Raw genomic sequence first — 27,220 nt, forward strand, 5'->3', positions numbered from 1 at the left:
AAATCCACATACATATACAGGAAGGGATGTGTACATAAACACATGTTGTGTTTTGTTGTTACACTGTGTGTTTGTGTGAATCATTGTATTTCGATTGTCATAGTGTATATTGTATATCACAGTTTCACAAGTACGCAGATGACCATGTATATACATGCATTTAAGAGTGCATTTACATATACATGAACAAACATCATGCCCAGTCCCTCTACCCCAGGGATTCCCTTAAAGAAGGGGGAGGTAAAGGAGAGCAAGAACATGATGGGGGCAAGTAAGGGTGGGGAACATGGTGGGGGGAACACTTGAAATTGCAAGAACTACAGGGAAGCAATGAGCTGAAAAACCCAGGCCCAGCTCCTGCCTGCCCCCCCCATAGGCCTCCCAGAAGGGCCCAATGCTGCTGTCCCCTCACCTCCCTTGGAGCCCGAGTTTTAATTTGGGCGGTGTAATTTTGGTGCGAACGGTTGGGCGCCTTTCGTTGGGAAATTGGGAGGAATGCAAACAAGATTTCACTTCATTAAACAGGGGCAAACAGTAGAGAAATTGCACTTACTTATGGAAATGACTTTTAAACATGCACAGCATTTACTGGCTCTGCCTGCGCTGAAATTCTGTGAGGATTATACATGTGAATAATTCACTGCGGGCCAATTAGAGCTCACTCTGTCCCTTACCCCCACCAGCCCCCATCCCACCCCGTCTAGATGATGGCCCAGCCTCCTTCCTTCTCCAACTCTCCTTCTTTCCCTCTCATTTTTAGCCTCTTACTTTTGAACCCATGCTGTGAAGCAGGTTGTCAGGCACATATTAAGAGACACCTCAAACATGGTAACACACAGGTACTGTGGTACCTCAAACATGCTCAGATACACACAAAGACACAAGTGTGCAAACCCACAGGATAAAACACCGTGATGCTTCGACACAGCAACACATAGATACATTTTGACAACCCAAACATGTTAATGCACTCAACAGTGGTGACAAACAGGCTTTGTAACACCTCCTACATGGCAATACACATTGTGACAACTTAATCATGATAGTCATAGACACATATTATAACATTGTAACATAAATACAGATGCATGACACATACATGGTGATATATAACCATACATTGTGACAATTGAAACACAATGATTCACACAGACACACATTGTAACAATGTCAACATTTGATAACATGATGCTCAAATGTCATGGCAAGTACACTGTGCCAACTCAAACAGAGAGACACACAGCATGTTGTTAAAATGCGAATACGTTGTCACACAAAGATAACCCATGACAATTCAAACTTTGAGTCATACGCAGAGACACATTGGGATCATTCAAACCTGGTGATGTCCTCACAATCTGGGGACAATTAAAAGAAAGGTGACACAATTATACCTATTGTATCAACTCAAAACCAATTACGTACAATGAGGCAGGGGATACAACGATCCTCCCTGATAACTCAAGCCTGGCAACACATAGAGCCTTATGTTGCAACAATGCAAATACAATGATATACTTGTGGTGACAATTTAAACATAATGACTCACACTCTGCCCGCTGAAACATGCTTGCTCACAAGAACACACGATGACAACTCAAGCATGGAAACACACACTGGGGCCATTCAAACACAGTGAGATAGATTGAGGCACACATTATCTCAACGCAGACACACTGATGCCACCCTAATGCAGTGTGATGACACCCATATTTCGGCAACTCAACCTTGTAAAAATTCCAACATATCAAGGATTCATTTATTCACATGTGGTATGGAATAGAACATAGGGACATACATTCTGTGACAACTCAAACATCCCGACTCACAGCAGAGGGTGAGACACATTCATGGAATATGACACACATGCAGACGGTGTTGAAACAAAATACTCCGGTGTGTTGATACAGAAATGATCAACAGGAAACAACGACCATACTCTAACTCACGGACATGCGAATAACCTAATGACACAGGAATGACAAAGAAAAACACTCGAAGACACAATGACACATAACGGATACAAAGAAACACACACAAGTATACAGCCACCACCACACCCTTATCGTCAGATATGCCCTGACCCCTGATCCTCCCAGCTCCACCGAACCCCTGTCACTCTATTCGGTTAACATACGGAGGATGCTTTGGTAGGAACAGGCCTCTAGACTCTAAGCATGAGGGTAGGGCTGGAGAAGGAGTAGAGAGAATGAAGACATCATCTGTGAGCCCAAGACAGAACTTACATGGGAAAGGAAAGTAACATGAATGCTGATGGTGGTGGCTATTGCCTATAGAGTTCGTGGCCTGTACTCCTCATGAGGGCCCTTGAGGATGCATGTTGACATCTCAGGGAAGAGACGGACCCCTTCTCTTCTCCCACTCCTGAGGGGAGAGGGACCCACCATCATGCTGCCCCACTCACACAGACAGGGCCCTGGGCCAGTCTGTGATGACCTTAGCGGTGAGTGGGGACTGTGGAATGGGTGCGGGTCTGGGGGGAGCTGGCCTGCACCTAGGACCTTGATGGAACCTCCTGAGATGTCCCTTCGTGGCTTGAACCAGCATCCAGAGTTTCATGGCCTGGGTCGTCTTTCCCCCGCACTTTGGCCCGTCTCACTGCAGAATCACTTCTGTTCAGCATCACGATCTTTGCCCTACTCCAGACAACATTGAAGGCAGGGCCAAATAAACATCAGACAGAGCCTGACAGTAAAGAGGGGCACTGACCCAGCTAGGAGCTTCCTGGACCACTTAGTTTGCTTTCAGAGTCAGTGAAGGTGTGCCCTGATCAGGGAATGTACCTTGTGTGTTCACATGTCAGTATTAGAGTGTGTTTGGCCATGAGCATCAGCAGGGGTTGGGGTAGGTATACCACTAGGAATCAATGTCCTGGGGCCCAGGTATGTCCAGGTGATATTTTAAATGCTCATGTATTAAAGGGTGCACCTGAGCGTCTGTATCTATGTCGCCTTTATGTGGGTCTCTGGGAGTCACGGGGTCCAAGTTTGATTGCCTTGTATGTTTATACATACTGTTTTCACAGTGTGTGTGTGGCTGTGTTATCTTGGATATAAATGCAGTGTCAACGTAAGTGTATCGTCACCATGTTAAGGTTGTCATGATGTGTGCCTGGGAGTGGGTCAGCAGGTTTTTATTGTCACCTGGTGGATGGTGCAATTCCTTCTGCCAGGACCTCAAGACCATTAAGAACAAAAAAAGGCAATCATATTGCCTAGTGCCACAGCAGGTGACCTTGCCATGGGGGTTGGGGGCTGAGAAACTGACCTCTGAGAAGATCAAGCTGTATCAGGAGCCTTGGTCCGGTGAGAGGTCAGCACTTTTTGGCCACTCCCATTTCACAGAAGGAGACACTGAGGACAAATGGTCAGCCAGATCACGCTGAGTGTGGGCAGGGGAGAGGGAATACTAGGGCCGAAGGGGGGTCTGGGAGAAGGTGGAGGTTCTAGACCTGTCCACCCCTTTCCACCCATGATGGAGAGCACCTGGGCCAGAGCTGCTCGGCTGCCCCCTGCCACCCTGCCTTCCTCTCCCCCGGTCCCAAGTCTCAGCCCACCCCCATCCTCCTCCCTTCCCTAACCCCTCCCCACTTTCTCCCTTGCTCTCTCTCTCTCTCTCTCTCTCTCCAACGGGCACATGTCAGAGAACATTATGTGCACCGAGGATTTGCATAATTCAAGAAGCATCAAATTAAATTTGCATAATTCCTTTGATTACACTTGTTATTAAATGTAAGTGACATTGATTTACAAAATGGCCCAATATAAGGTTAATAGCAAATGTCACCTTCCAACAGGGTGAGTGTGTGTGAGCGTGTGTGTGAGTGTGTGTGTGGCGGGGCAGGGGGATTGCGGGAGGATGGACATGAGTCCCAGCATTTCTTTTCTGCCAGGCTCAGCCCCTCCCTGCCTCCTCCTGCCTGTCCCTCCCCTCAGCTGCCCCAGGCCCCCCCCAGGCTCCCCTCCCCAGGTTCTGAATCGTGATAGGGGAACTGGCCTCCGAGTTCCCCCTTTCTTCCCCTTTCTTCCAGGGCTAGATCCTGGGAAGTTAGGTTGAGGGACAGAAGCTGAAAGGCAAAGTTGTGGGGTTCGCAGTTATGGTGGTTAGGGATCAGAAGCTATGAAGTGTGGGGGTGCTTTGGAATTTGCCCCCAGAGACATTTAATGTTATAAGGCCAGTCCCTAAATGGATATGGGGTAGCTTCTGATCTAAGTGGAATTGGGATTTGGGACCCAGAACAGGATGCGAAGAAGGCCTTGACAACTGAAGACACAGAGGTACACATCGCAGGACTCAGACCCTCCCATCCACAGCCGCACGTTTGTATCTGCACACCCATACCCACACAACACGGATGTACGGCCCATGGTTGTGTGTGTGGGTACACACGTGGTCGGGGGCATATGCAGCCACCTGTGCACACGGAGGGTTCAAGGATCCAGTACGTTTATGCCCCGTGTCACACATCTGACTACGTGGATGGCTGGTCACCAAAGCACATGGAAACGGAAACTGACAAAGACGCAGGAACATACCTACGCCATACCTACTTTCCAGCAGTGACCATGAGAACTTGGACAGGCATGTGCTCCCCCCTCAAGAAGGGCCTCCCCTCCCCAGAGGCGCTCTTCTCACTGCCTCCCAGAACTTGGAGGAGTTGGAGAGGAGAGGACCGGGGGCAGGAGTGGTTGGAGGGGGATCATTCTGCTTGCAGGCCACCGCCTTTGTGGAAGCAACTAGAGAATCACAAGGAGAGGTCCTTCCAAGATCCCTGCAGAGCTTCCCTGGAGCTGCCCTCCCCCAAATCTCCTTGCTGAAGGGTCCCTTTCCTCATCCTTAATCTGCCACAGAATGTGTGTGTCAGGGGCGGGGCAGCGCCTCGACATTCATCCTCTCCCTGGGTGAGAATATCGACAAGGCGGTAACTAATCATTAAACTCACTGGCCCCTTTAAACAAGGAAGGAGAATTATGGGCAGAACGGTGGGGGGCAGAGACCCCCTCATGGGCCCTCTGAAGGGGGAGGTGGGCCCAGGACTGAGCTCTGAACACACCAGAGCTAGATTCAACCATCACTGCCCCAAGCAGAAATGAACTGGAAGCTTAAACCAGGGGATGGGATGTAGAACAGTATCTGTGCTCACAAAACCACGAGGACACACCATTGAATACAGATAACACCCTTCACACAGGGACACACAGACACACACACAAGGACCTACAAACGCTTGCACCTGTGGACACCCACAAATACATGCAGAGCAGCACAGAACGCAGACACGTGTTACCTCGACCCCAGACTCATACATTCCTGCAGCGTAATAATCATCATGGTCAAGAGTGAGAGTCCCAGAGTCACACAGATCTGGGTTCCAATCCTGCTTCTACCATTTCCTAGCTGAGCGGCCTTGGAAAACTTACCAAATCATTCAGAACTCCTATTTCTTCATCCGGTAAGTGGGGATAATAATATACCTACCCAAGAGCTGTTGTGAGTTTCAAATGAGATAATAAACGTAGAGTGGCTGGTACATAGTAGGTGGGTAACTGATCTTAGTACGTGGTGGTGTTGTCACTGTTATTTCCAATCACAAGTACTTACTGAGCGCCATCTACGTGCCAGACACAAATTCAGGCCTTGGGCACACAGTGATAAATGAGACTGACAGTGGTGGGACTCCACGTGGACTAAAGGACAGCGGACCAAGACCCGTTCCCCACCCGACCCCCGCTGAGGGGCAGGCACCACGGAGACCTCAGCCACTAAGCCCCCTCTGGGATCTGAGGGCCGGGCTGGGCATTGCTTTCTCATCCGCCTGGGCCGTCATGGCCCTCCACCCTCAAAGAAGGTTCATCTGGCAGGAGGGGTTACTCTCCCCTTTCCTGGGCCATCTCTTTTCTACCCCATGTCTAGCCATCTCCCCACTTGCAAACCCTGACATGCGAACCTCTCCCCCAACTTTTTGTTTTTGCTTGTTTGCTGAAAGATTATTTTTCAGTAATCTCGATACCCAACGTGGGGCTCGAACTCACAACCCTGAGATCAAGAGTTGCACGCTCACCGACGGAGCCAGCCAGGCGCCCCCTGTTTTGTTTTGTTTTGTTTTTATTCTGTCTCTCTCGGAGCCCGACCAGGTCCACCCAACTGTGAAGAGTGCAAGAGGGTATGCCCACATACACACATGCACAAGTACACCGACTCCTTCCCTTCTGAGGTTCTTTGCCCGGAGTAGGCTCCCTCACCTCCTCCTGCCCTAACCAGGTGGGGACACTGCTGTTAGTCTCCTAATTAGCAAATCCACAGGCTCCTCTCAGTATTCCGTCTCTGCGACCTCTGCGCATTTGGCAGCAGTCCCACCCCTCCTCCTGGAAACAGTCTCCTCTCTTGATTTCCATGACATTGCACCTTCCTCCTGGCCCGCCTCCATCTCTGAAGTCCCTCTGCTGGCCTCCTACCAGCTCCTCTGCCTTCTCCCATCCCCTACGTGGAACTGCGCCCCCACGATTCAACCCGCAAACCTCTTCTCTCCCCTCTCTGCCTTTTCCTAGGCTCTATCAATTCCAACTTGACCTGTAATCGCTCTGGAAATGAACACCCAATTGAGATTTCTAACCCCAAACTCTATCTACCAAATGACAAGCTTGAATTTTCCCCTCCCTGTTTCAACTGGTATGTCAAATTCACCATGTGCAAAACCGAACGCATCCATTTCTTTGGCAAACATTCCTCAAGCACTTAGGATGTCCAGACGCTGGGCCAGGCGTTGAGGATACCAAATGGGGGCACAGTCCCTGCCCTGCAAGAGTTTGGAGTCTACTGGACCCCCCTCTTATGCTGTCATCCTTCTGCTTGTAAAGCCCCTTCTCCCCACTGCCTCATCCCTCCCCATCCTAGTAATGTCAGGTCTTAGACAATCTTCATCCCCATCCCACTGGCCCAAATCAGATCCCCTTATTTCCTGCTTCCTGAGCAGTCTCCTTGCCACCTGTCTAGGATGTAGTTTATCCCATTCACCTCTACTAAAGCCATCTATCCGAAGCACAGCTCTGACCATGTCTGTTATGTGTTGAATCATGTCCCTCCGTCCCCCCAAGAAAAAATGCGTCCAAGTAAGTCCTAACCCCCATTACCTGTGAATTTGACCTTATTTGGACGTAACCCCGTCTGGTCCATCTCTGCCCACCCCACACAGCTTGGCATAGTGCCTGGCATGCAGCTGGCTTACTGGAAATATGTTTTACACTGACGTGCTATTCCTTTCCTTGAGGAAATCAGCATTATACCTGTCAAGGCATGGGTTTTGGAGTCAAATAGACCTGACTTGCTATCTGGGTTCTAGGCTAACCAGTCTGTGTCCTGAGTCTCAATTGACTCACCCTTTAAAATGGGATGATAACAATTCTGACCTCACAGACTGGTACTGTTGGACAAGCTCCAGTGGGCATGGTGGTCTCTCTCTCTCTCTCTTTTTTTTTTAAAGATTTTTAAAAATTTATTTATTTGACAGAGAGATAGCACAAGTAGGCAGAGCGGCAGGCAGAGAGAAAGGGAGAAGCGGGCTCTCTGCTGAGCAGGGAGCCCGATGCGGGGCTCGATCCCAGGAGCCTGGGATCACGACCTGAGCCGAAGACAGCCGCTTAACCGACTGAGCCACCCAGGCACCCCTCTCTCTCTTTTTTTTTAAGTGAGGGAGAGAGAGAGAGAGAGAGGCAGAGGGAGAGAGAGAATCTTAAGCAGGCTCCACGCCCAGCACAGAGCCTGACACGGGGCTTGATCGCACAACCCTGCAATCATGACTTGACCCGAAATCAAGAGTCAGTTGCTTTACCGACTCAGCCACCCAGGCGGCCCACTGGTGGTCTCTTCTGGAAACCACCATGTAGTCTCAGAGAGAGTCTCCTGACCCTATCTTATCACCTGGTCCTAGACTGTACACTTGGCCTGTGGGGACCAATCAGGTCCTTCCCTGGGATCCTTCACACTGGAACTGGGAGGAGAGTTGATCCTTCCCTCAGGGTGGGAGCTGCAGGTAAAAGCCCAAAGATAAGAGCATCTGGGTGTCCATCCAGGTCCTGTTCTGTAGGTTCCTGAAGCTCTGTACCAACTCTGCCCTTCCTGCTCTTTGATTATTTGAACCTTGCTTTTATTACCTGAGGTGTTCACATCACTTCCAGTAGATTCCCCTCTTTGCCTAAATTGGTTCCAATTGGGTTCCTATCACTAGCAACCCAATGAGTCCTGATTGGCATAACATAGAGAAGGTCTGATACACAGTAAGGACATGATAATCGCTAGTTCCCTCCTCCCGAGTCCCAGAGAGGGTGCCCCCTGGGGCTGTCCTGGAGAGGAGCAGAATCTCTTTTCAATTTTCAGATTTTCACATCTGGAAGATGAGGGGATAGCCTGGCTGGGGTCTGACGCTCAAAAGGCTTCAGCCCTCAACTGACTGTGAAATTCTAAAAATTTCATTCCTACCTTTTGATTACTAGCAAAAATAATTAATGAGCAAAGACAAAAAAAAAAAAAAAACAAGCTGAACTAAATTTTAAAGACAGGGAGAAACATAAAGCTCAAAAGGGAGCTTGGTGTTAACAGATAAAGACAGAAGATTTTTAGAATTCTTAAGAGATGGTAAAGTTGGGTAGAAATGGAACAATTCCAGATGATTTACATCCTGGGGTCCCCCCCACCCCGGCCCTCTGCGGGGATCTGCTCCAAGGAAAGCCTGGCCTGATGAGAATGTGACTGGCAACAGACTCACCCCGATTTACACTAGAAAGTGGCCTTTGCTTGAAGACAAGGATTCCAAATAATTGCTTCTGATAAAGGAAGTCAGTGGGGCTGCAGGCTCTCGGGGAGTTTCACTTTTACTCTGCGTATTTCTGTGTTGTTCACTCTTCTGTGGGCACGTATTATGGTCTACTTTACAAATCCTTAGGAAAGCAAGAACCTGGTTATTGTGCGTGTGTACGCGGGAGTGCTGTGTGCTCCTGGCTCGCCGTCCTCCTGCGGAGTCCTCCGTGGGGCACTTGCTGAACTGAGAATGCCCCTCCTTCTGCTCCTTTTCCTGCTGCAGCCCTGTGGGCTCATCTTCCCGGGCACAAACTATCCAGGCTCCGACATTTAGCTGAGAGGCTGCCTGCCGCCGAGGCCCCAGGACCCAGGGGGGCGGGGCGGCTCCGTCTGCTTCCCATATGGGGACTTTGTCTGTCCCTGCCTGAGGGCCACCCCCCTCCTGCCTCACATTGTCCCCTTGCTGTCGCCTGCTGGCCCAAGCCCCGGCCTGCCTCTTCCCTTTTCATTAGCCTCCTAGTGGCAGCCCGGGGCAGGACACAGGGGGCTGGGAGAGGGGCCGGGATTGGCTTGCTCTTCTCCAGCCTTGGAGCCCCTGGCCAGCTCACCCTGGACTCTTCCCAGCCCAGATACTCAGCCTCGAGTGCACACACTGGGGGAGTGGAGAGGGCATCGCGCTGCCAGCCCCTCCCCCCCCCACTGCCCTGGTGCCTCTGCTGACCCCGTCGCGGGCCTCAGCTGCCCCATCTCCCTTGTAAAACATCCCCTCACCTTATGATTCCTAGCCCGATGGGAGCGAGGCTGGGAGCCCCGCAGTCATTCAGGTCTGGGGCCACCACACTGGGGGCAAATGTAGGGAGTGGGGTGAGAGGAGGTGATCCTCCGCCCCAGCAATGCTCCCACTCTGCAGGAGAGGGGCCACTGGGGCTTGTCTAGAGAGGGCAAATTCCCACAAAGCCTCTCTCCAGGTATTCAAGGACAGATCCCATAACTGGGTACAGCGTCCAGGAGAGACCAGAAGACACACACCCAATGGCTTCAGCCTCAGCCCCCAGCACACCCTCAACCGGAAACCCTCACTCCAACAGGCCACGATCCATCCCTTCTCTAACCAGAGAGTCCAGACCTCTTCGGAGTTATCTCCTCTATCCATCATTTAAGGCCCAGCTTGAGCCTTTTTTCTTTCAGAAGCTTCCCCCCAGGCTCCCCTCCCCGCCCCTGCCCCTGGTACCTGATTCAGTTGTTGAAGGGGGCCTGAGAATTTGCATTTCCAACAAGTTCCCAGATGATGCTGATGCTGTAGGTCCAGGATCATTCCCTAGCGGTGGGACTCTTAAGGGGGGAGGTGAGAGGGGTGAAGAGGGTTGAGAAGCCCGAAAAAAGGCAGAAAAAGCCTCCCTGGTAAACATACTTACACACATACTCACGGTGTATGTTGCTTAGTACAAAGAGCACGGAACTTAAAGCCAAGAGATTTAGATTACCCAACACCAACCGGCTTGCTGGCCGCCAGGCTTTAGACAAACCACGATCTCTCTTAGGCTCGGTTCCTCCTCTGTAAACAAGGACGGTAAAATCCTGACTGCGAGTTTATTGGAGGAGCTAATAAGATTATGCACGTGAAAGCACTTTGTAAACTCTAGGAGCCAGACAGGTATTGGCTTACAAGGTTGTGAGATTTATTGTGTTTCTCAGACATATAGTCTGTGTGTCACACTATGTGTCACACCGTGTTTTAGGTGCTTTATAAATATGAACTCATTTAACCTTCCCAGCAATCCTAGAAAGGAGGAACTGGTGATGATGATGATGATTCTCATCTTCCGGGTGGGAAAACTGAGCCTGAGCAACTTGCTGGGGCTCACACAGCCCGCCAGTGGCCGGGCTCGGCTTTGCACGGCCTGGGTCCTGTGGGTGCTGCTCCCCGGCACTGGGTTCCACGTTGGCGTGTCAGCCCACGCTTGTTTGCCTCCGTGTGTGTCGTCCGAGTTTCGAAGAGGTTTTGAGTTCCACAAGGGGTGACAAGTGTGTGCAAAGTATGTAGGCTGTAATGACAAGAAGAGTGCTCACTTACTGCGCAGGTGCTCCCTGCCGGGCACTGTGCTGAGCAGAACTGTCACTGAGTTCTCAGTGCCCCACACGATGGAGCCTACCGTTACTCTCATTTTCCGTTGAGGAATGCCGAGCGAGGTCCCCTGGCTTATCCAAGGTCACATAGCTAGAGATGAGTGGAGCAGGTACGTGTAAGTGGGTGTCAGAGCCCCCACTCTTACCTCCTATGCTGTATTGAACGTGTCTCTGTGATCAGTGTGGGGATATATATGTCAGCGTGTATGTATCTGTCTCTTTATCTATCATTTGTCTCCCTCTTTTGCTGTCCATCCATCCATCTATCCCTAATTATGTTATTGGCCCCTCAGGTCATTGCCCTGGGTCGAGTTTTCTGGAAACCAAGCTGTGGGGGCCTGGAGGAGAGGTAAGAGAGGGAACTGTGGTCTCTTTCAGCTGGCTCAAAAAATAGCCAAGTTCCTGTCATGTGTTCCCTTGAGTCTAGAGTGCCTGTAAGGGACAAAGCCCTGACAAGGTGTGCAGGGGGGGGGGACAGGTCTTACCTAAAGGGGTGGATGCACCCTCTTTCTACTTCCCGTCGCCCCAGTCCAGTGGGCAGGCATTAGGCGGGCACAGAGGGGCCTCATCACACTCTCTGAAGGCAAATCAGGACCGACCATACATCCACTGTGTCAGCGCCCATCCAGGGACAAGAATCTGTACACTGGGTCCAAACTAGTGTGTCTCTTCACGAGTGATTTTCTTCATGCTTCTCCTTAACACTTATTAACTTTGGGGCGTGGGGGGGACGGGGTTTTAGACAGATAGAAAGCTGAAAGGCAGAACTGAGCTAATGCTTCAAGGGAAGGGGGATTGGTGGACAAAAGAATAAAAAGATTTGGGAGGCAAGAAGGGAACAGACTGGTGTGACTAATAAGTTTATTTTTGGGGTGGGGGCCGAATTACCTGGATGTGACGGGGTAAAGTATTATTTTCTATTTTGAAGAAAAATGTGTGATGTTTATACTGTCTCAGAACAAATAGGCCCGTGACTGATGGATAGTTTACCATTCATGTGGCTGGTTTCATGTACTTTTGACAGCTCAATCAGGATTCCAACAGTTACAAAAAATGATTTTCTTCTAGGAAGTCGCAGGAGGGGAGCACGCACCCCCCGCCCCCGCCCTGTGCGCACTGGGCACCGCAGAGCTGAGTGAGGAGAGACATGGAAGGATAGAGCAGCATGGGCGTAAGTGCCCCCGCAGTCTTCCTGGGTTGGGCAGGAGATGTCTCATTTCCCGGGGCTGCCTTGGGACACTTCGGTTGAAGTGATGCCTGGAGGGCCATTCGGGAAGGGCCGAGAGCCCTCACTGTCCTTAGGGCTGAGATTGGGGGGGATCATGGATTGAGGAGGAGGAGAGAAGCCCTTCAGAAGGCCAGGAGAGTTGGACCCAGATTTAAAAAAAAAAAATGGGGAAGATTTGTGGCCCCTCCATCCTGAATCCAGCCTGTGACCAAGCCACTGTCTCAGCTGTCTCACTCCCTGGGCAAGAAGGGGACCTTGAGGACAAGGAGAAGGGCTGTGGTCCTCCTGGCCTTCAAGTGGGGGTGGCAAACACGGCAGGGGCCAAAGCAGGAAGGGGGAAGGGAGGAGGCAGGATTTGGCCAAGTGCACGTGCCCAGGAGCCTTTTGGGTGTGGGTTCACCCAATATAAAGATTTCAAAAAAGAGCAGTCCAGATTGGCATCAGGGATCAGTTAGAGGCAGAGGAGGTGGTGAAGCTGGGAGCACAGAAAAGCTGCAGCCGGGTTTGGAGGCTTTGCTAACCCCCAGGCAGGTGACAGGTCTGAGAGCCACCCAGAGCTAGCACCGCTCACTTGTCTGGCACAGACCGGAGACGTCTCCAAGCCTCTGGCCTGTGACTTGGAGGGGATTAGTGGGACCTTCAAGGTGACGTTCAAGGAGACAGTCTCAAGGTGTAACTGGCTCTGCCCCATGGACACACGGGTCCCTGTGAAGAGCAAGGCTGTTCCTACATTTTTTTCAATATTACCCACAACCCAAGCAGGCTCTGGAGTCTGACTCCCTGGGTTCAAATCCTTTCTCCTCTACTTATCAGCTATCTGATCGTGGGCAAGCCACTTAACCTCTCTGGGCCCAGCTTCTTCATTTGCGAATGGGAATATATTAGAACAATCTCAGAGGCTTGTTGAGAGGATTCAGTGAAATAACCTATTGTTTCTCTAAAGAGAAAGCGGAGAGCTCGGCACACTGCAAACACTAAGGGACCATTGTTTCTCCACCTCTCTCCTCATAATTACCGTTCCATTCATATCAGCAATGTGCTAGGCATCATGTAGCCTAAGTTGACTTTAAAATGTATATGAAGCACTGTAGTAGGTGTTGAGGATATGGTAGTGGATGATGAGGATGCTACTAGCTAGCATTTATTAAGCACCTACCCTATGCCAGAGTTCTATTAAATCTCAACATGCCTTACCTCACTCGCAAATGTTCTTGCCTTCATGAAGCTAACAATTTAAAAAAAAAATTTTTAAGTTTTTTAAAATTTATTTAAGTAATCTCTACACCCAACGTGGGGGTCAAACTCATGACCCCGAGATCAAGAGTCACATGCTCTTCTGACTGAGCTAACCAGGCACCCCCTTGAAGCTAACAATTTAAAATGAATTTTAGGGGGGCGCCTGGGTGGCTCATTCGTTAAGCGTCTGCCTTCGGCTCAGGTCATGATCCCAGGGTCCTGGGATCGAGCCCCGCATCAGGCTCCCTGCTCAGCGGGAAGCCTGCTTCTCCTTCTCCCACTCCCCCTGCTTGTGTTCCCTCTCTCGCTGTGTCTCTCTCTGTCAAATAAATAAAATATTTTAAAAAAATGAATTTCAGGGGCACCTGGGTGGTGCAGTTGTTAAGAGTCCGACACTTGGGGCACCTGGGTGGCTCAGTCTTTAGGCGTCTGCCTTCAGCTCAGGTCATGATCCCAGGGTCGTGAGATCGAGCCCCATGTTGGGCTCCATGCTTAGTGTGGAGTCTGCTTGAGATTCTCTGTCTCCCTCTCCCTCTGCCCCTCCCCCCACTCTCTCTCTCAAATGAACAAATAAATCTTAAAAAAAAAATAAAAGGAACTTTACATGTATTACCTAATGTAGTCCTCACGAGATTCCCATGAGGGATATGTTGCTCCAGCCCCACGGGTGAGGAAATGGAGACTGAGAAAGGTCTAGCAGATTGGAAATAATGGGACTTAGATTCAAATCCAGCTCTGTGGCTCAAAGCTCATTCAATTTCTACCACGCCATGCCACTACCCCACATTGCCAAATATCCCCAGAGTAATTGTCCTGCCCATAGAAACGTGGGTCTCATGTCTGGGGGGTGTGTGCTGTGAGCCTGGACGGCTGAGCCTGGCGGCAGTTCTATGGGTGCTTGTATTGATAAGTACAGGGCATTTGCGTAACTCTGTCTCTGCATCTTATACCTGGAGGAACACTACGCCTGTGGGCATGGCGATCCGCCTGCTCAGATGACTGGGGCTCTGTGTGGCTTGGATTGTACTGGTTTGAGGGGGTCTCCTAACTCTTCCCCAAAAGGAAGGGAGAGAGCTGTTAGGAGCCCGGAGCGGGTGGCCTGCTAGCCAGACCCTTCCAGGCGCGGCATCTACTGTCCTTGGGCCTTGCGGGCTGGCTCCAGTGCCTAGTGCTGGGTTTTAGGCTGAAAGATGGAGAAGCTCATTTCCCCTTAAACACCGCAGATTAAGGGCCCGCAGTGGGCACGGGCGGGAGGGCGCCGTGGCGCTCACGTTACAAATCAATTCATTACCGGCACTCGCAGTCGCCTCCGATCTTCAAGGATCGGGGGTTTGATGAAGAGGATTCATTTCAAGAAATAAACCTTTTAAATTAACCACGAGATGAGGGAAATTTCTTTATTTAAAAAATGCTCAGGCCCTGCTGGCTTTGTTTTCTCTCTCTTATTAGCATTGTTATTAATAATCCTGCCCTCTCTTTCCAGGGGATGGTCCACCCTCCCCGGGGAGGCAGAGTGAGCCACTCGGACGTGGGGACGGGCCCCCAGCTCTGGGGTCCTCTGGCCAGGCCTGTCTGCTCCACCGGGGTCTCCAAGGTCCACCAGTGGGCCCCACCGAGGCTCCTAGGCCCCAGATAGATTCTCAGGCAGGTGGTCATGAACCTGCTGTGTGACCTTGGGCATGTCACCTGAGCTCTCTTTTCTCAACAGCAAAATGAACATCAATCACTACTTTCTACAAGGAGTTCAGCCCTGGCATGTTATCAATGAGAAACCAGGCCAGGAGAGGTGAAGTGAGTTATCTAAGGCCACACAAAATCTTCATAGCAGAGATGGTTTTGACATCAGCCCCATTTCTGGTCTAGTTTCTCCCTGGAAACAAGCGTTGGGATTTGGGATCTATACATTACAAAGCCCCTTGATGCACATGATCCTACTAGGTGTGTACTGTAATTCGTCGGCTGTACTGTACCATCCCTGTTTTACAGATGAGGAGATTGAGGGGCTCTGGGAGGAAACATAAGACATACTCTGTTGGGTCATCTGAGTAGAGTTTAATAAGACCACTATTTACAAAGGTATGGGCAAGGATCAGAAAACGTACAGGTAATGGTGGAGTATCCCGGGGCCAGTAACAGCAGGAAGCCACGACCAACCCAGGTGTCAAAGGGGCAAAGATGGATGCAGAAAAGTGACCAGAACAAGGAGGGAGAGCTGGGGAGGCAGCCCCTGGCAGCAGCGGCTAGGAAGAAAAGGAACCCAGGACTCCACTCCCTCTCATCTCTCCCTGGCGACCCCCTTTGGCCAAACCCCAGGAGGCAGCTGAGGCTCCACGTACACAACACGGCGGAGAGGGGTGGACGCGCAGCGTGCGGGCGGGAGAGGGCACTTGCCTGTAAGCGGCAGAGGAGAGGACCTCAGGTCTCCTAAGTCCAAAGCCACAATCTTTCCTGCCACCCTGCTCTGCCCCCGCGGTACCTGGCCCTGTCTCACAGGAAGTTTTACATAACCCAAATGAAATGGCTGGGCCTGCAGGTATAACCTGGCGTGAGGAATGGCTGTCCCTCCCTCTGGCCACTCTAGGAAGAACCAAATACTGGCCTCAACCAATGACAGGGAACGGCATCTCGCCTCCCAGGGAGCATGTTTGCATCAGAGCAGGGGCCTTCTGGAAACCCAAGGCGTTCACCTGGCAGAGTAGCCCATGGGAAGACCCTGGGTTCCCTTCCATGGGCCCACACTACAGATAAAGATCTGTCTTAAGAGTCTGCACACCATGGAGCTAGCCCAGGGATCGGGTAGAGCAGATGTCACACACACACACACGCACACACACACACACAGGGAAAGAGAAAATTGGGGCCCAAACAGGACATCACCCACCAACTCCTTGGGGGCTGACTCCCCACTTGATACAAAATGTGTTAGGGGATCCCAGGGAAACTCAGATTAGAGCCCCCCTTCCCTTGCCACTTCCCAAAAAGGAGAGCTAGGCTGACAGATTAAGGTTGTAGGGAAAATGGAGACCATGGGACCCAGAAGGATGTAGCTAGAGCTCAGAGCTCTGGAGTGCGCCAGGGAATCTAGAGTTCTGCAGCCCGGGAGAAGGAGGGAATGGTGGCGGTGGCAGTGGGCACAACCACACTGTTTAAACTCTATGGTCCAGGTCCCATCCCAAGTGGTATCTACAGAGCCATTTCCAGGGTGGGGCTCCGTCTTCTTCCTTCAAATGGGGGCTTCCCAAGGCCAGGATCATGTCTTTTCATTGGACTAGGCCTGTTTGCGAGTGGGGCTTAGCTCATCCTCTGTGTGGCCTCCTAACCTCAGCCCACGACTCTGATCTTAGGTGGGAGCTTCAGGTCAGCAGGACCTCCCCATCGAGAAGACACAAACCTAGGCCCCCTCTCCCTTTCCTGGCCCCCTCCCACCTGTGCCCCTGCAGACTGAGAGAAGGAAGGAGAGAAGAAAAAGGCCTTCCCAGTCTAGGCGTAGACCTGCCCAGGTGTGTGGGGGGAACCAGCTCACCATCTCATTAATGTGGAATTGTTTTTAGGTTAATAATCTTGCGTTAATTTTCCCTTAAAATATTGTCTTTGACCGTTAAATGCTCACACTGTTATAAAAAGAACGTAATAAATGATCTTGAAGCAAATTCTCCTGCCAAATGTCATAATTTATTTGCATAATTAGCTCTTAATTTTAATTCAATATGCAAATCCATGCTTCCTTTCCATTGCAGCCGCCTGTTTCCCAGCCGGGCGGCCATGAATTTACTGTGTAGCTCTCTCCACGGCTGTCAGAGGCGGGGGTGGGGAGGCAGGCGCCTTCCGGCGGGGGGTGGGGGCGGCTGGTGCCTGCAGGAGGGGCTCAGACACACAGACTCAGATGGACAGGCCCACAGGCCCCTGCCACAGAGATGCAAGCTCCCACAGACGCACCTGTGTGGACACCAGAATACCAACATATGGACGGACATGTGCGGAGGTGCACCAACACCTATCCCAGGCAGGGACCCAGGGGCGAAGGCATATGAACCCAGACTCATAAGCCGACACATTAAGAAATCCATGGGTTCCCGCTCAGATACATTACACCGGCAGACACACTGTCACGTGAGAACACATGAGCACAGACTCCCATGAGGTCCCATGGCCTCGCAGATCCAGACAGACGCACTGACATCCAGAGACCTGGGCACAACCAGATATGCCTACAAATGCAAACACACAGGGAGCCAGCCAGTGAGCAGAAGTTCATGGGCACAGACAACAACCGCCCATCCTGAGTCCATGGGCTCAGACAACAACCGCCCATCACCATCGAGAGATCCATAGGCCCAGAGACAGATGTGCAGAGTCGGACTTGCAGAGACACACAGAGCTGTGAGACCACAAATCTTCATGTGCACACACATAACAAGACACACCGTCACACACAGAAACATGATGGCTCTACAGAAAAGCCAAGATGTTATGTGGACACCCCCACACATGTAGGATCTGGGCTTCAAGTCTCCACAGCAAGATTTCTGAGGCCTTGTAGGGCCTGTGGAAGGAGCACTGAGCTTGGGGTCAAGGGACCACAAGCTACTACCTGTGCCACCTTCCACCTGCTGGGAGACCCTAAGTAAGTCACGTCACTTTTTGAAAAGAATAGCTTTATCAAGATATAATTTACATACCAGGCAATTCATCTATTTAAAGTGTACAAGCCAATGATTTTTTGTTTTGTTTTGTTTTTCCAGAGAGCCTGAGCCAGTGCGAAGTGGGTGGAGGGGCAGAGGGAGAGGGAGAGAACCCTAAGCAGACTCCACACTCAGCACGGGGCTCGATCCCACAACCCTGAGATCATGACCTGAGCCAACATCAAGAGTCAAGACACTTAACCAACTGAGATACCCAGGCGCCCCACAAGTCAATGGTTTTTAGTAGATCTCGAGGGTTGTGCAACCATCACCATAAGATATTTTAGAACATTTGAACCATCTACCCACCCCCAACCCCATTCTCATTAGCAGTCTCTCTTTTCCCCCAAATACCCCCTGCCCCCAGCCCTAAGCAACTCTTAATTTTTTCTTTTTCTGTGTATTTGCTGATTCTGGATGTTTCATAAAAAGGGACTAAAAGAATGCATGGTTTATTGTGATTGTCTTCTTTCACTTAACATAGAGTCTTCAATATCCATCCGTGTTGTAACATGAATCAGTACTTCATTACTTTTCATGGCCAAATAATATCCCATTGTATGGATAGACTACATTTTATTTATATATTCACCAGTTGATGTACATTTGGGTTATTTCCACTTTTTGGCCATTATGAAAAATACCGCTGTGACCATTGTTGTGCAAGTTTCTGTGGGGGCCCATGTTTTCATTTCTCTTGAGTAGAACTTCATCTTGCCAGAGTTTGGTTCTCCTGCCTGTGAAATGAGAGGGAGTTCATTCCATCAGGATCTCACAGGCCCGTCCAGTTGTATTCATTTATGATGAACATGGTGCTCTCCTCATGCAACCAGCACCCCCCCCACTCACACACACAATTACCAACACAGCCATCAGACACATGACATAGCCACAGGCACGGGTGTCCCCAAGGCAGCCTCGACCCCTTTAGGGACCTGGTCCTGAGTTTGGGCCCTAGAGGAAAAAAAAAATAGAAATGAAGTCAGAGAGACTGTGATAGCTACAGGGAAGATGGTCCTGACTCAGGGAGGGTCCTTTCATGGCCAAGGGGGTGAAGTCTGGCACTGGGGAGGTCAGCCAACAAGACGGGTGAAAAGGCAGGGTGAGACGGTGAGGTTGGTGATGGGCGGTTGAGTCAGGGATGGTCTGAACACCAGGACACTTGGGTCCCACTCCCCGGGCTGTTTCTGCCTTTTTCTTTCCCCACCCAGCCTACCCTTTGTCTCCCTGCTCCTTCTCCCAGGAGGAAACAGGACTCCTCCCCCTCCCCAACAAGCTCAGGAGACAAAAGGGATCCTTTTCCAGGATAATTAAGGTTCAAAGTCAGCAGCTCCTCCCAGGAAACTGATCGGGTTTGCCCTGAGAGAGCCCTTTAGAGCGGGAGGGATGGGGAAGGGAGGGGAGACGGGGACAGACGTGAGCAGGAGACAAGAAAGTGAACCCGGACACCACTGAGCTGACACTGATTTTTATGACCATGTATTGCCTGTCAGCGAAGTTCGATCTTTAATCCTCCTTTTCAGGAAAGGGGTTTATGAAGATGGGGCCTGATTAGCTGCAGACCCCATACACTGTCTCCCCACTGTCACGGAAGTCCTGGGTATGGATGAGTGGAAAGCGTCTGAGTGTGTGTGTGGATGTGTGCATGCCCACCGATATTATGGGTGTGTGTTTATGGTGCTGTTGTGTACCAGTGTGTAAGTGTGTGAGTGCGTGTCTGTCCCCAACCCTCTCAGCCCCCACCCCCACCCATGCCCCCTGCAGAAGGCTCGCTGTGCGGCCTCAGCCGAGTTTCTAACCTGGAGTGATCGCTTTCCTGATTTGCCACTTTAGTACTCTTGTTAATGAATTTTTAATCTTCTTAATGACATTAAACACGGAAAGTAATTAAGGAAAACAAGTTTGAAACTGCTGACTTCAACCCTTTATTCACAACTATTTAATGTAGAATTAATTTGATTTTGCCCATTATTCAAATGAACGCACTACCTTCTCCTCGGCCCCAGGCCTGTCCCTTTGCCCCTGCCCCGCATGCCCAGGGACCCCCTGTCTCGTCACCCAGTTATCACTGACCCGAGTGGGTGATGGCTTCTGTGTGACACGTCTGTGCCAGGGGCCTGGGTGTGCCAGGCTGTGTGCCAGCCTGTGCCAGGCTCCTAGAGGGTCAGGAACGAAGAGAGAGGCCATTCTTCGGTTGGGAGAGAGAGTGGGGAAGGAAGACAGGGGTGGGGCTGAAGAGCTGGAATGGTGCAGACTCCTTTCCATCTCAGATCTCCAACCTAGACACTCAATCATCAGCCCTACGTGTTCTACCTCGGGCGCTCAAATGTTTGGCTCTTGGGGACATTCAGCTCCCAGGTAGCTGGTATTAGCATATTTAGATCTGTAGACCTCAAGATAGTCAGGTATCTGGAGGCTCAAATACTGAGGTCCCATGAAGTCCAATTTCAGACCAGTTTTCAAAATTTCATTTTCAGAATTTCAGAGAAAGAAGCTCCTCCCCCTAAGCCCTGAGCCTTGGACCACTATCTGGGTAAGGCTAAAATGAGCAGGTCATAGCAGTTTGAAACTGGTCCTGGGAGCAGAAACTGGCCCCAAGCTGTCAGCCAGTCTGAGCCTGAGTGGGTTTTGGCCTCTGCTTTCCAGAAGAGGTCCTTAGCGGGCCTCCGACCCCTGGATGAGAAGGAAGACAGGGTCTATATGAGCCCTGGGAGCACTCAGGTCCTGGGCCTCAAAGTCCTCACAGCTGGGGGTGGCTCAGAGAAGGCTGACTCCTGCCCCCCAAAGGCCTCCCTCCTTTACCCTTGGGTCCCAGGTCTCGTTTTGTGTGTGTGTGTGTGTGTGTGTTGAACCTGTGTAGTGGTGAGGACAGGAGGGTTGGGGTGGCCACGACCCTAGGAGGCAGCCAAGGGGAGTGGGGGGTCTCAGCATGTGGCCTCAGGCAGATGTGACTTCAATCCTGGCTCTGGACCTCCACGTGACTTTGGGCAAGCTCTGACATCTCCTTTCCTCCTCTCCGAAGCAGGGAGACCGACTCTTGGCTCGAGTTGTTATGAAGATTAAGTGGGATGTCACAGTGGCCTTCCCATCAGTTCCTGGCAGTTCCAAGAATGTGCCAGAGAAGGAAAACGGAGGGGTTCTGGGGCTAAGGATCAAAAGAGGGTCTCAGGAAGCCATGGATTTGCCCAGATGCACTGAGGGTGGGGAGGGGAGCTAGCATCAGAGAGCTTCCTCCCTCTTACCCTTTGAACATCCCTGGAAATTTTCCTTGGCCTCATTCCTCTGAGTTATATCGCCAAGAGGGGTTTTCTCTCCTCCCTCTCCCTGACCCCTTCCTCTTGCCTCTTCTCTCCAAACAAGCCTCCCCCAAGCCACTTCACTCATCTCAGCTCCTGGGAGCAACCAGCCCTCCCCCCCCTTTCCCCCCATCACTCTGCACTGAGCCATGACTGGGCCTGAGCTGATGCGGGAGTCTCGCACCCCTTCCTCCCATTCCAGGGACTTTATGGGCTGAGACGCCTCCAGCTCGCTCACTTCTCTCTCCCGCGCCTCTCTCCATCATTCTCCATGTTTCTTTCCCCCTCTTTCCTCCCCTGCCGTGGCCTGCCTTGTTCTTGTCTGTCTGTCTCTCCCTATCTGCGTGTGTCTCCACCTGTCTCGGCTCTCTTTCTTGAGAGACCAGGGATTCTAGAACATTTCCAGCTGTAACTGTCCAGGGCACACACTCGAGAAAGGAAAACTGGCAGGGGGGTCCTGGAAGGACCCCCCCTTGAGGATGCCCCATTTCCCCCTCTTGTTGACATAAGGAAGGGCCAGGAGGAAGAGGACCTGATGAATTTAGCAAACTCGCACCACCCTCCCACCCCTCCTCCCCCACCCCGACTCTCTCACACATACACACCCCCACATGACAGACAAACTTGCACCTCACGCACAGACACAAGTGTGCGCAGGCACAGATACACACGGACGCAGATGCGTGCGCACACACACATACACACGCAGAGATCCCACAGGCGCCCCAAAGCACAGGGCAATGATTAATGTCCCCTCAGAAAAAGAAATTATATCGAATAAATTAAACTACTGTGGCAGCAAATTGAAAAATAAGGATGTAAATGAGGTTTGAATACTTAATATGGAAGACAAGGGGGGGGAACAAAAAGGGATCGCTGGGTCCCCTGAGAGGGGAGAAGATGTTCCCTCCTGCTCCCCAGTTCAACTCTGGCTCCTGTCCAGAGACCTCAGAGCTGGGGGCTATGGTAGTACGGGGGCTTCAGCCAGCACAGGAGACCCTCTCTCTAGTGGCCATTGCAGGGAAGGTCCCACAGCCTCTAGAAGGATGAGGAAGAGGTGGTGTAACCACCTGGTCGCGTGTCAAAACTCACCCCGACAGGCCCCAATACACAAGCGGATACTTGCTTCCAGGCCCAACACATGCTCCTCTGCAGGCTCGTCCTGGCTTCCCCGGCCTCCACGCACCCCAAGATACCCAAACACATTTGGTCACATACACCTTGCTCAGCCCTCAGCTCAACCCCAAAGCTGCACACATCCTCAGAACTCACCTGCCTCCTCAGCCCCCCAATATGTCCTAACCCCCCGTCACACCCTGACCACACCACAGACATTCTTCCTGCCAACACCCCAGGATTCACCCCGTGTGTGTGTGTGTGTGTGTAGCTGGAAGTGCTCCCGTGTGTGTGTGTGTGTGTGTGTGGCTGGAAGTGCTCGTGTGTGTGTGTGTGTGTGTGTGTGTGTGGCTGGAGTGCTCCCGCGTGTGTGTGTGTGTGTGTGTGGCTGGAAGACACTTCCAGCCACACACACACACACACACACGCGGGAGGGAACAGTCCTACGCACACCAAACACCCCAAACATACACCCGCACGGTACACACGGGTTCACACACACAAACACAGACTTTCCTTGGAGCACATCGTGACACACCCCGTCACACACGCACACAATGCTCGGATGGTGGTCCCGTCCCTGGGCCTCAGTGCCCTCAGGAATTGTGGGAAGGAGGCAGGTTTGGAAGAGCTTTCCCTTTCTCCCTAGGCTTTCAGGGAGTCCTCCCTACACACAGTACACACGCGCGCGTGCGCGCACACACTACACACACACGGGAGCACTTCCAGCCACACACACTACACACACACACACACACACACACGGGAGCATTTCCAGACACACACACACACACACACGGGAGCACTTCCAGCTACACACACACACACACACACACACACGGGAGCACTTCCAGCCACACACACACACACACACACGGGAGCATTTCCAGACACACACACACACACACACACACACACACGGGAGCACTTCCAGCCCCCCCCCCACACACACAGGAGCACTTCCAGACACACACACACACACACACACACACACGGGAGCACTTCCAGCCACACACACACACACACACACACACGCGGGAGCACTCCAGCCACACACACACACACACACACACACACGGGAGCACTTCCAGCCACACACACACACACACACACACACGGGAGCACTTCCAGCTACACACACACACACACACACACGGGAGCACTTCCAGCCACACACACACACACACACACACACACACACACACACACACGGGAGCACTTCCAGCCAGCCTCCATCTTTCGGTTTCTCTCGGCCTCCCCCTCTCGTGCTGTCTCAGTTTCCCTCATTTTGCCTGTCAACTGCTTCTCCCTGCCGCCTTTGTCTCGGACACCCCAATATATCCGTCCCCTCCTTCCCGCCGGTCGCATGGCCCTGGGCCGCCACCGCCCCCCCCCCCGCGGCACCCCGCCCCTCCCCCTCCTCCGCGGCTCTCGCTGTCGTCTCTGTTCATATATATTTAGTATTTATTTACAAGGCTGGGTTTTTTCCCTGGGCGGGAAGCCAGCCGTGCACAGAAATCCTTAAGATGCTATAAAGCTGGTGAGGTATAAAATGGAAAGTGGTTAGTGCGCTGTTTGGAGATATCTCACCGGCGGCCGGGGGCCCGCGCCGCCCAGCCGCGCGCTGTAAATCTCCCGGAGTTTAGCGCGCTTGTTTGGATCCGGCCGCGAGGACGGGGGCCGGCGGCACCGGGCGCCCCCCCCAGCTCCGGGGACCCCTCAGGAGGGGCGGTCACTCCCTCCTGAAATGGAGGTGGGGGGGAGGGGGGCTGGGAAGACGCCTTTTGGGAAACAGAGGCTCCTGGGCTGCGGCGCCTCTTCTGAACTTCGCCTAGTCCCCAAGGGGGCCCGAAAGAAAAGGAGTGAAAACCTAGAGTCCAGAGGGCCCCCATCGGTGCGCGGGGACAGAGACCTTACAATACCCTCACGTGTGAACCCTCCCCAAGTCCCCAAGCGCGGGTGGTCTGGGGAGGGAGCAGGTGAGCCCCCACCAGGAAGAGTGTAGGGCAGGGAGCCAAGCTTCCTCCCAGGGGCACTGGGGGCTCTCACACGGGTTATTTCACTCCCCGGAGCTGCAGGTGCCTCTCCCTGGTGGGATCATAATAGCTCCTACTCTAAGGGCTGAAGGGCAGATTAAATGAATCAGTGCAGGTGAAGAATTTAGCACAGTGCCTGGTACATAGTAGATGCTCAATGAGTGCTGACTCTGTGATTTGTGCCAATCTGCCCAGCACTTTGTTCATCCATGTGTTTAGTTAGTTGCTCATTTACTCGTATATTTTGTCAACTATTCCTGGCATCCATCCACTCATCCATTCAGCAGCTTTAAGCTGTGTGGTTCTGGACTCTGTAGTGGAGAATTCTGCAGAAGGCAACAGACCTCCCAGGGGAGCTCCAGTGCAGAGGGGGCGCTATGATCTAAACCAAGAGGGTAAAAGAGCCACTTCTGGATTAAGTAGCATTTCAGCTCAGCTTGCAGGAAAGGGCTTACCCCACCCATCAGCATGACATCCCTGTCCACAGTCAGCTGTCACCGGGGGAGCCCTTTAACTTCTTGTGGTCTGAAAGTTAAAGGAGGAGTGAAGGAGCAACTAGACTGTGAACCCCCAGAGGGCAGGCCTCATCCCCCACTCATCCCGGCCCCCCAACCCCAGCAGAGCCTGGAGCCAGCTCTAAGGAGCTGTCTGTCAGTAAGTGCCCTTTGATTGATGAGTTGGGAAGGCTGAACTCTGCCACACTCCCTCTCGCTCTGGAGGGATGACACACCTGTCATACAGCCTGCACATGCATGTCCCAGCTCAGCTGGACACATGTCAGGAGGGCCGGGAGTAATGACAGGGAATTCTTAGGTGGTCACTGCCCAGAACTGTAGGCCCAGAGGAGCCAGGTCTGTGTCACATAGCCGTGTCCAAGTCGGTTTTTCTGTATTGGTTCGTTCGTTCATTCATTCGTTCATTCATTTATTCAACAAGTGGTAAATAGGGAGTCTCCTGGGCCAGGGGCTGAGGACGACTCAAATGAACCTGACTTAGTCCTGGCTCTCAAGAGGTTTGTAGGCCAGGGCAGCGGTAGGGCCAACGTACTAGAAATGGCAGTATCGAGAAAATTCTGCCAGGAGCCCGGAGAGCTGTAGAGAGGACTAGAAGGTTCCCAGGGAAGAGAAACCACTGCTGCTGCTGCTGGTGAATGATGATGATGATGATAACGACAACAACAGAATCTAGCAGGCACCTTGCTAAGCATTTTCAGGAAGTAGTCAGAAGACAACTTGACTTGCACCAGGTCTGGCAGGAGATTAAGATCTTGACGGGCAGAGATGAGCCAGGTGTGGGGCAGGACAGCAACGAAGGCAGAAGAAGAGCATGAACCAGTGCACGGATGTGGGAAGTTACTAGGTGGGGAGTGTGCAGGGGAACCACCCAGAGCCCAATTTGGCTGTTAAGTATGGACATGAAGGAGAGTACTGCGAAGTCTTGGAGAGAGGGTTAGGAAGGGGCCAGATCACAAAGGGCCATGAATATCAGAGTCAGGAGTTTGTACTTTATTTAGTAGGCAATGGGGAACTGTTGAGGGTTTTTGAGCAGGGGAGTGACATGATCAGAGCTGTGCTTTAGGAAAATGAATCTGGCAGCAGCGTGTAGAACAACCGGAGACGTGGAACTTAGAGAGACCTGCTGGGAGGAAGATGCCACGCCTGGTGATTGGGGCATGGCTGGCGCTGCACGGGATTTGTTGGGTGAAATGAAGAGACCTGGGGCAGCTGTGATAAGGGCCTTCCCTGGGACAGTGGTGATGGTGAGGCAAAGATGGGTGCCAAAGAAATCAGGAAGCGTCTCTGAACTGGTACACTGACTGAAGGTAGAGATGAGGACAGGGGAAGGGCTGGAGGCCCCAAGGTCTCTGTGAGGGTGAATGGGTGGGTGACACGGCTCTCGACAAAGCAGGGACTCACATGTTGTTGCTGGCTTCAGGAGAGACATGCGATTCTGCTTGTCAAGTATTAGCCTTGCGCTGCTGGTGTTGTGGGCTTGGATCTCAAGAGAAGCTTGGAATTAGAGATTAATGCTTCCATCACCTGCAGGGAGGTGATGGCTGAAAGTTCCCGAGTGGTTGAGACCTCCTGAGAGACTGGAGAGAACAGTGGAGAGCTGGAGTTGGAGCTTTGTGCTGTGGCTACATTTAGGGGAGAGTGTAGGGGTCAAAAGAGACAGAGAAGGAGGGCTAGAGACGCTGTGGGGGCGGTGGGGGGAGTGCAGTGGGCAAGGCAGCCAAGAGATGTGTGTTTTCCCTGAGTGACCAGTATTCCAAGGCTTCCATGGGATGGCGCCTGAGAATCACAAGTGGGGTCTGGTGGTCAGGAGGTTGAACGGGAGGTCAGGACTAATCTTGTGGGGGAGAAGTGAGGCTAGAAGGTGCTCCTGGGAGCAGGGGCTACTCCAGCGCATAGCATGCAGGGATACTCCATCACCTGCCCACTGCTCAGACCAAGTCCCCAGACTTGAGATTTCCGCAGGGGCCCTCCTGTCCCTCTTCTGGATGGAGCAAACAAAAGTGGGAAACAATGGGGTGGGAAAGTGGGAGCCAATGAGACCAACTGCTCTCTGACTTGGGATTCCTGAGACCCTCAGATCTCAGCATACTCGGGCTTATTAGGTTCATGCTGATTATTTGGCTACAAACCACACAGCCGTGCTCTTCTTTTTGAGGTAGGTGGCACCCTT

At 51.9% G+C, this 27,220-nt stretch overlaps 1 protein-coding gene across 6 annotated transcripts in view; it reads right to left on the minus strand.

Moving 5' to 3' along the window:
• Positions 1-18,523: 18,523 nt before the first annotated feature.
• Positions 18,524-27,220, minus strand: part of HIF1AN (hypoxia inducible factor 1 subunit alpha inhibitor) — a 79,591-nt gene continuing 70,894 nt past the window's right edge. For 2 of the 6 annotated variants that reach the window (XR_013449646.1, XM_078077224.1), the window contains 2 exons: positions 18,949-19,041; positions 18,524-18,824 (listed from right to left, as the gene is read on the minus strand). Coding sequence is in view for 3 of the 6 variants with exons in the window: in XM_078077224.1 (XP_077933350.1) it covers positions 18,960-19,041 (82 nt within the window). In the remaining 3 variants the exon portion in view is untranslated. Of the gene's footprint in view, positions 19,042-27,220 lie in introns of all 6 variants that reach the window. The other 4 variants (XR_013449645.1, XM_078077223.1, XR_013449644.1 and 1 more) reach the window with 2 other exon arrangements.

Source organism: Halichoerus grypus, chromosome 7, assembly GCF_964656455.1.
Source record: "Halichoerus grypus chromosome 7, mHalGry1.hap1.1, whole genome shotgun sequence".
NCBI lineage: Eukaryota > Metazoa > Chordata > Mammalia > Carnivora > Phocidae > Halichoerus > Halichoerus grypus.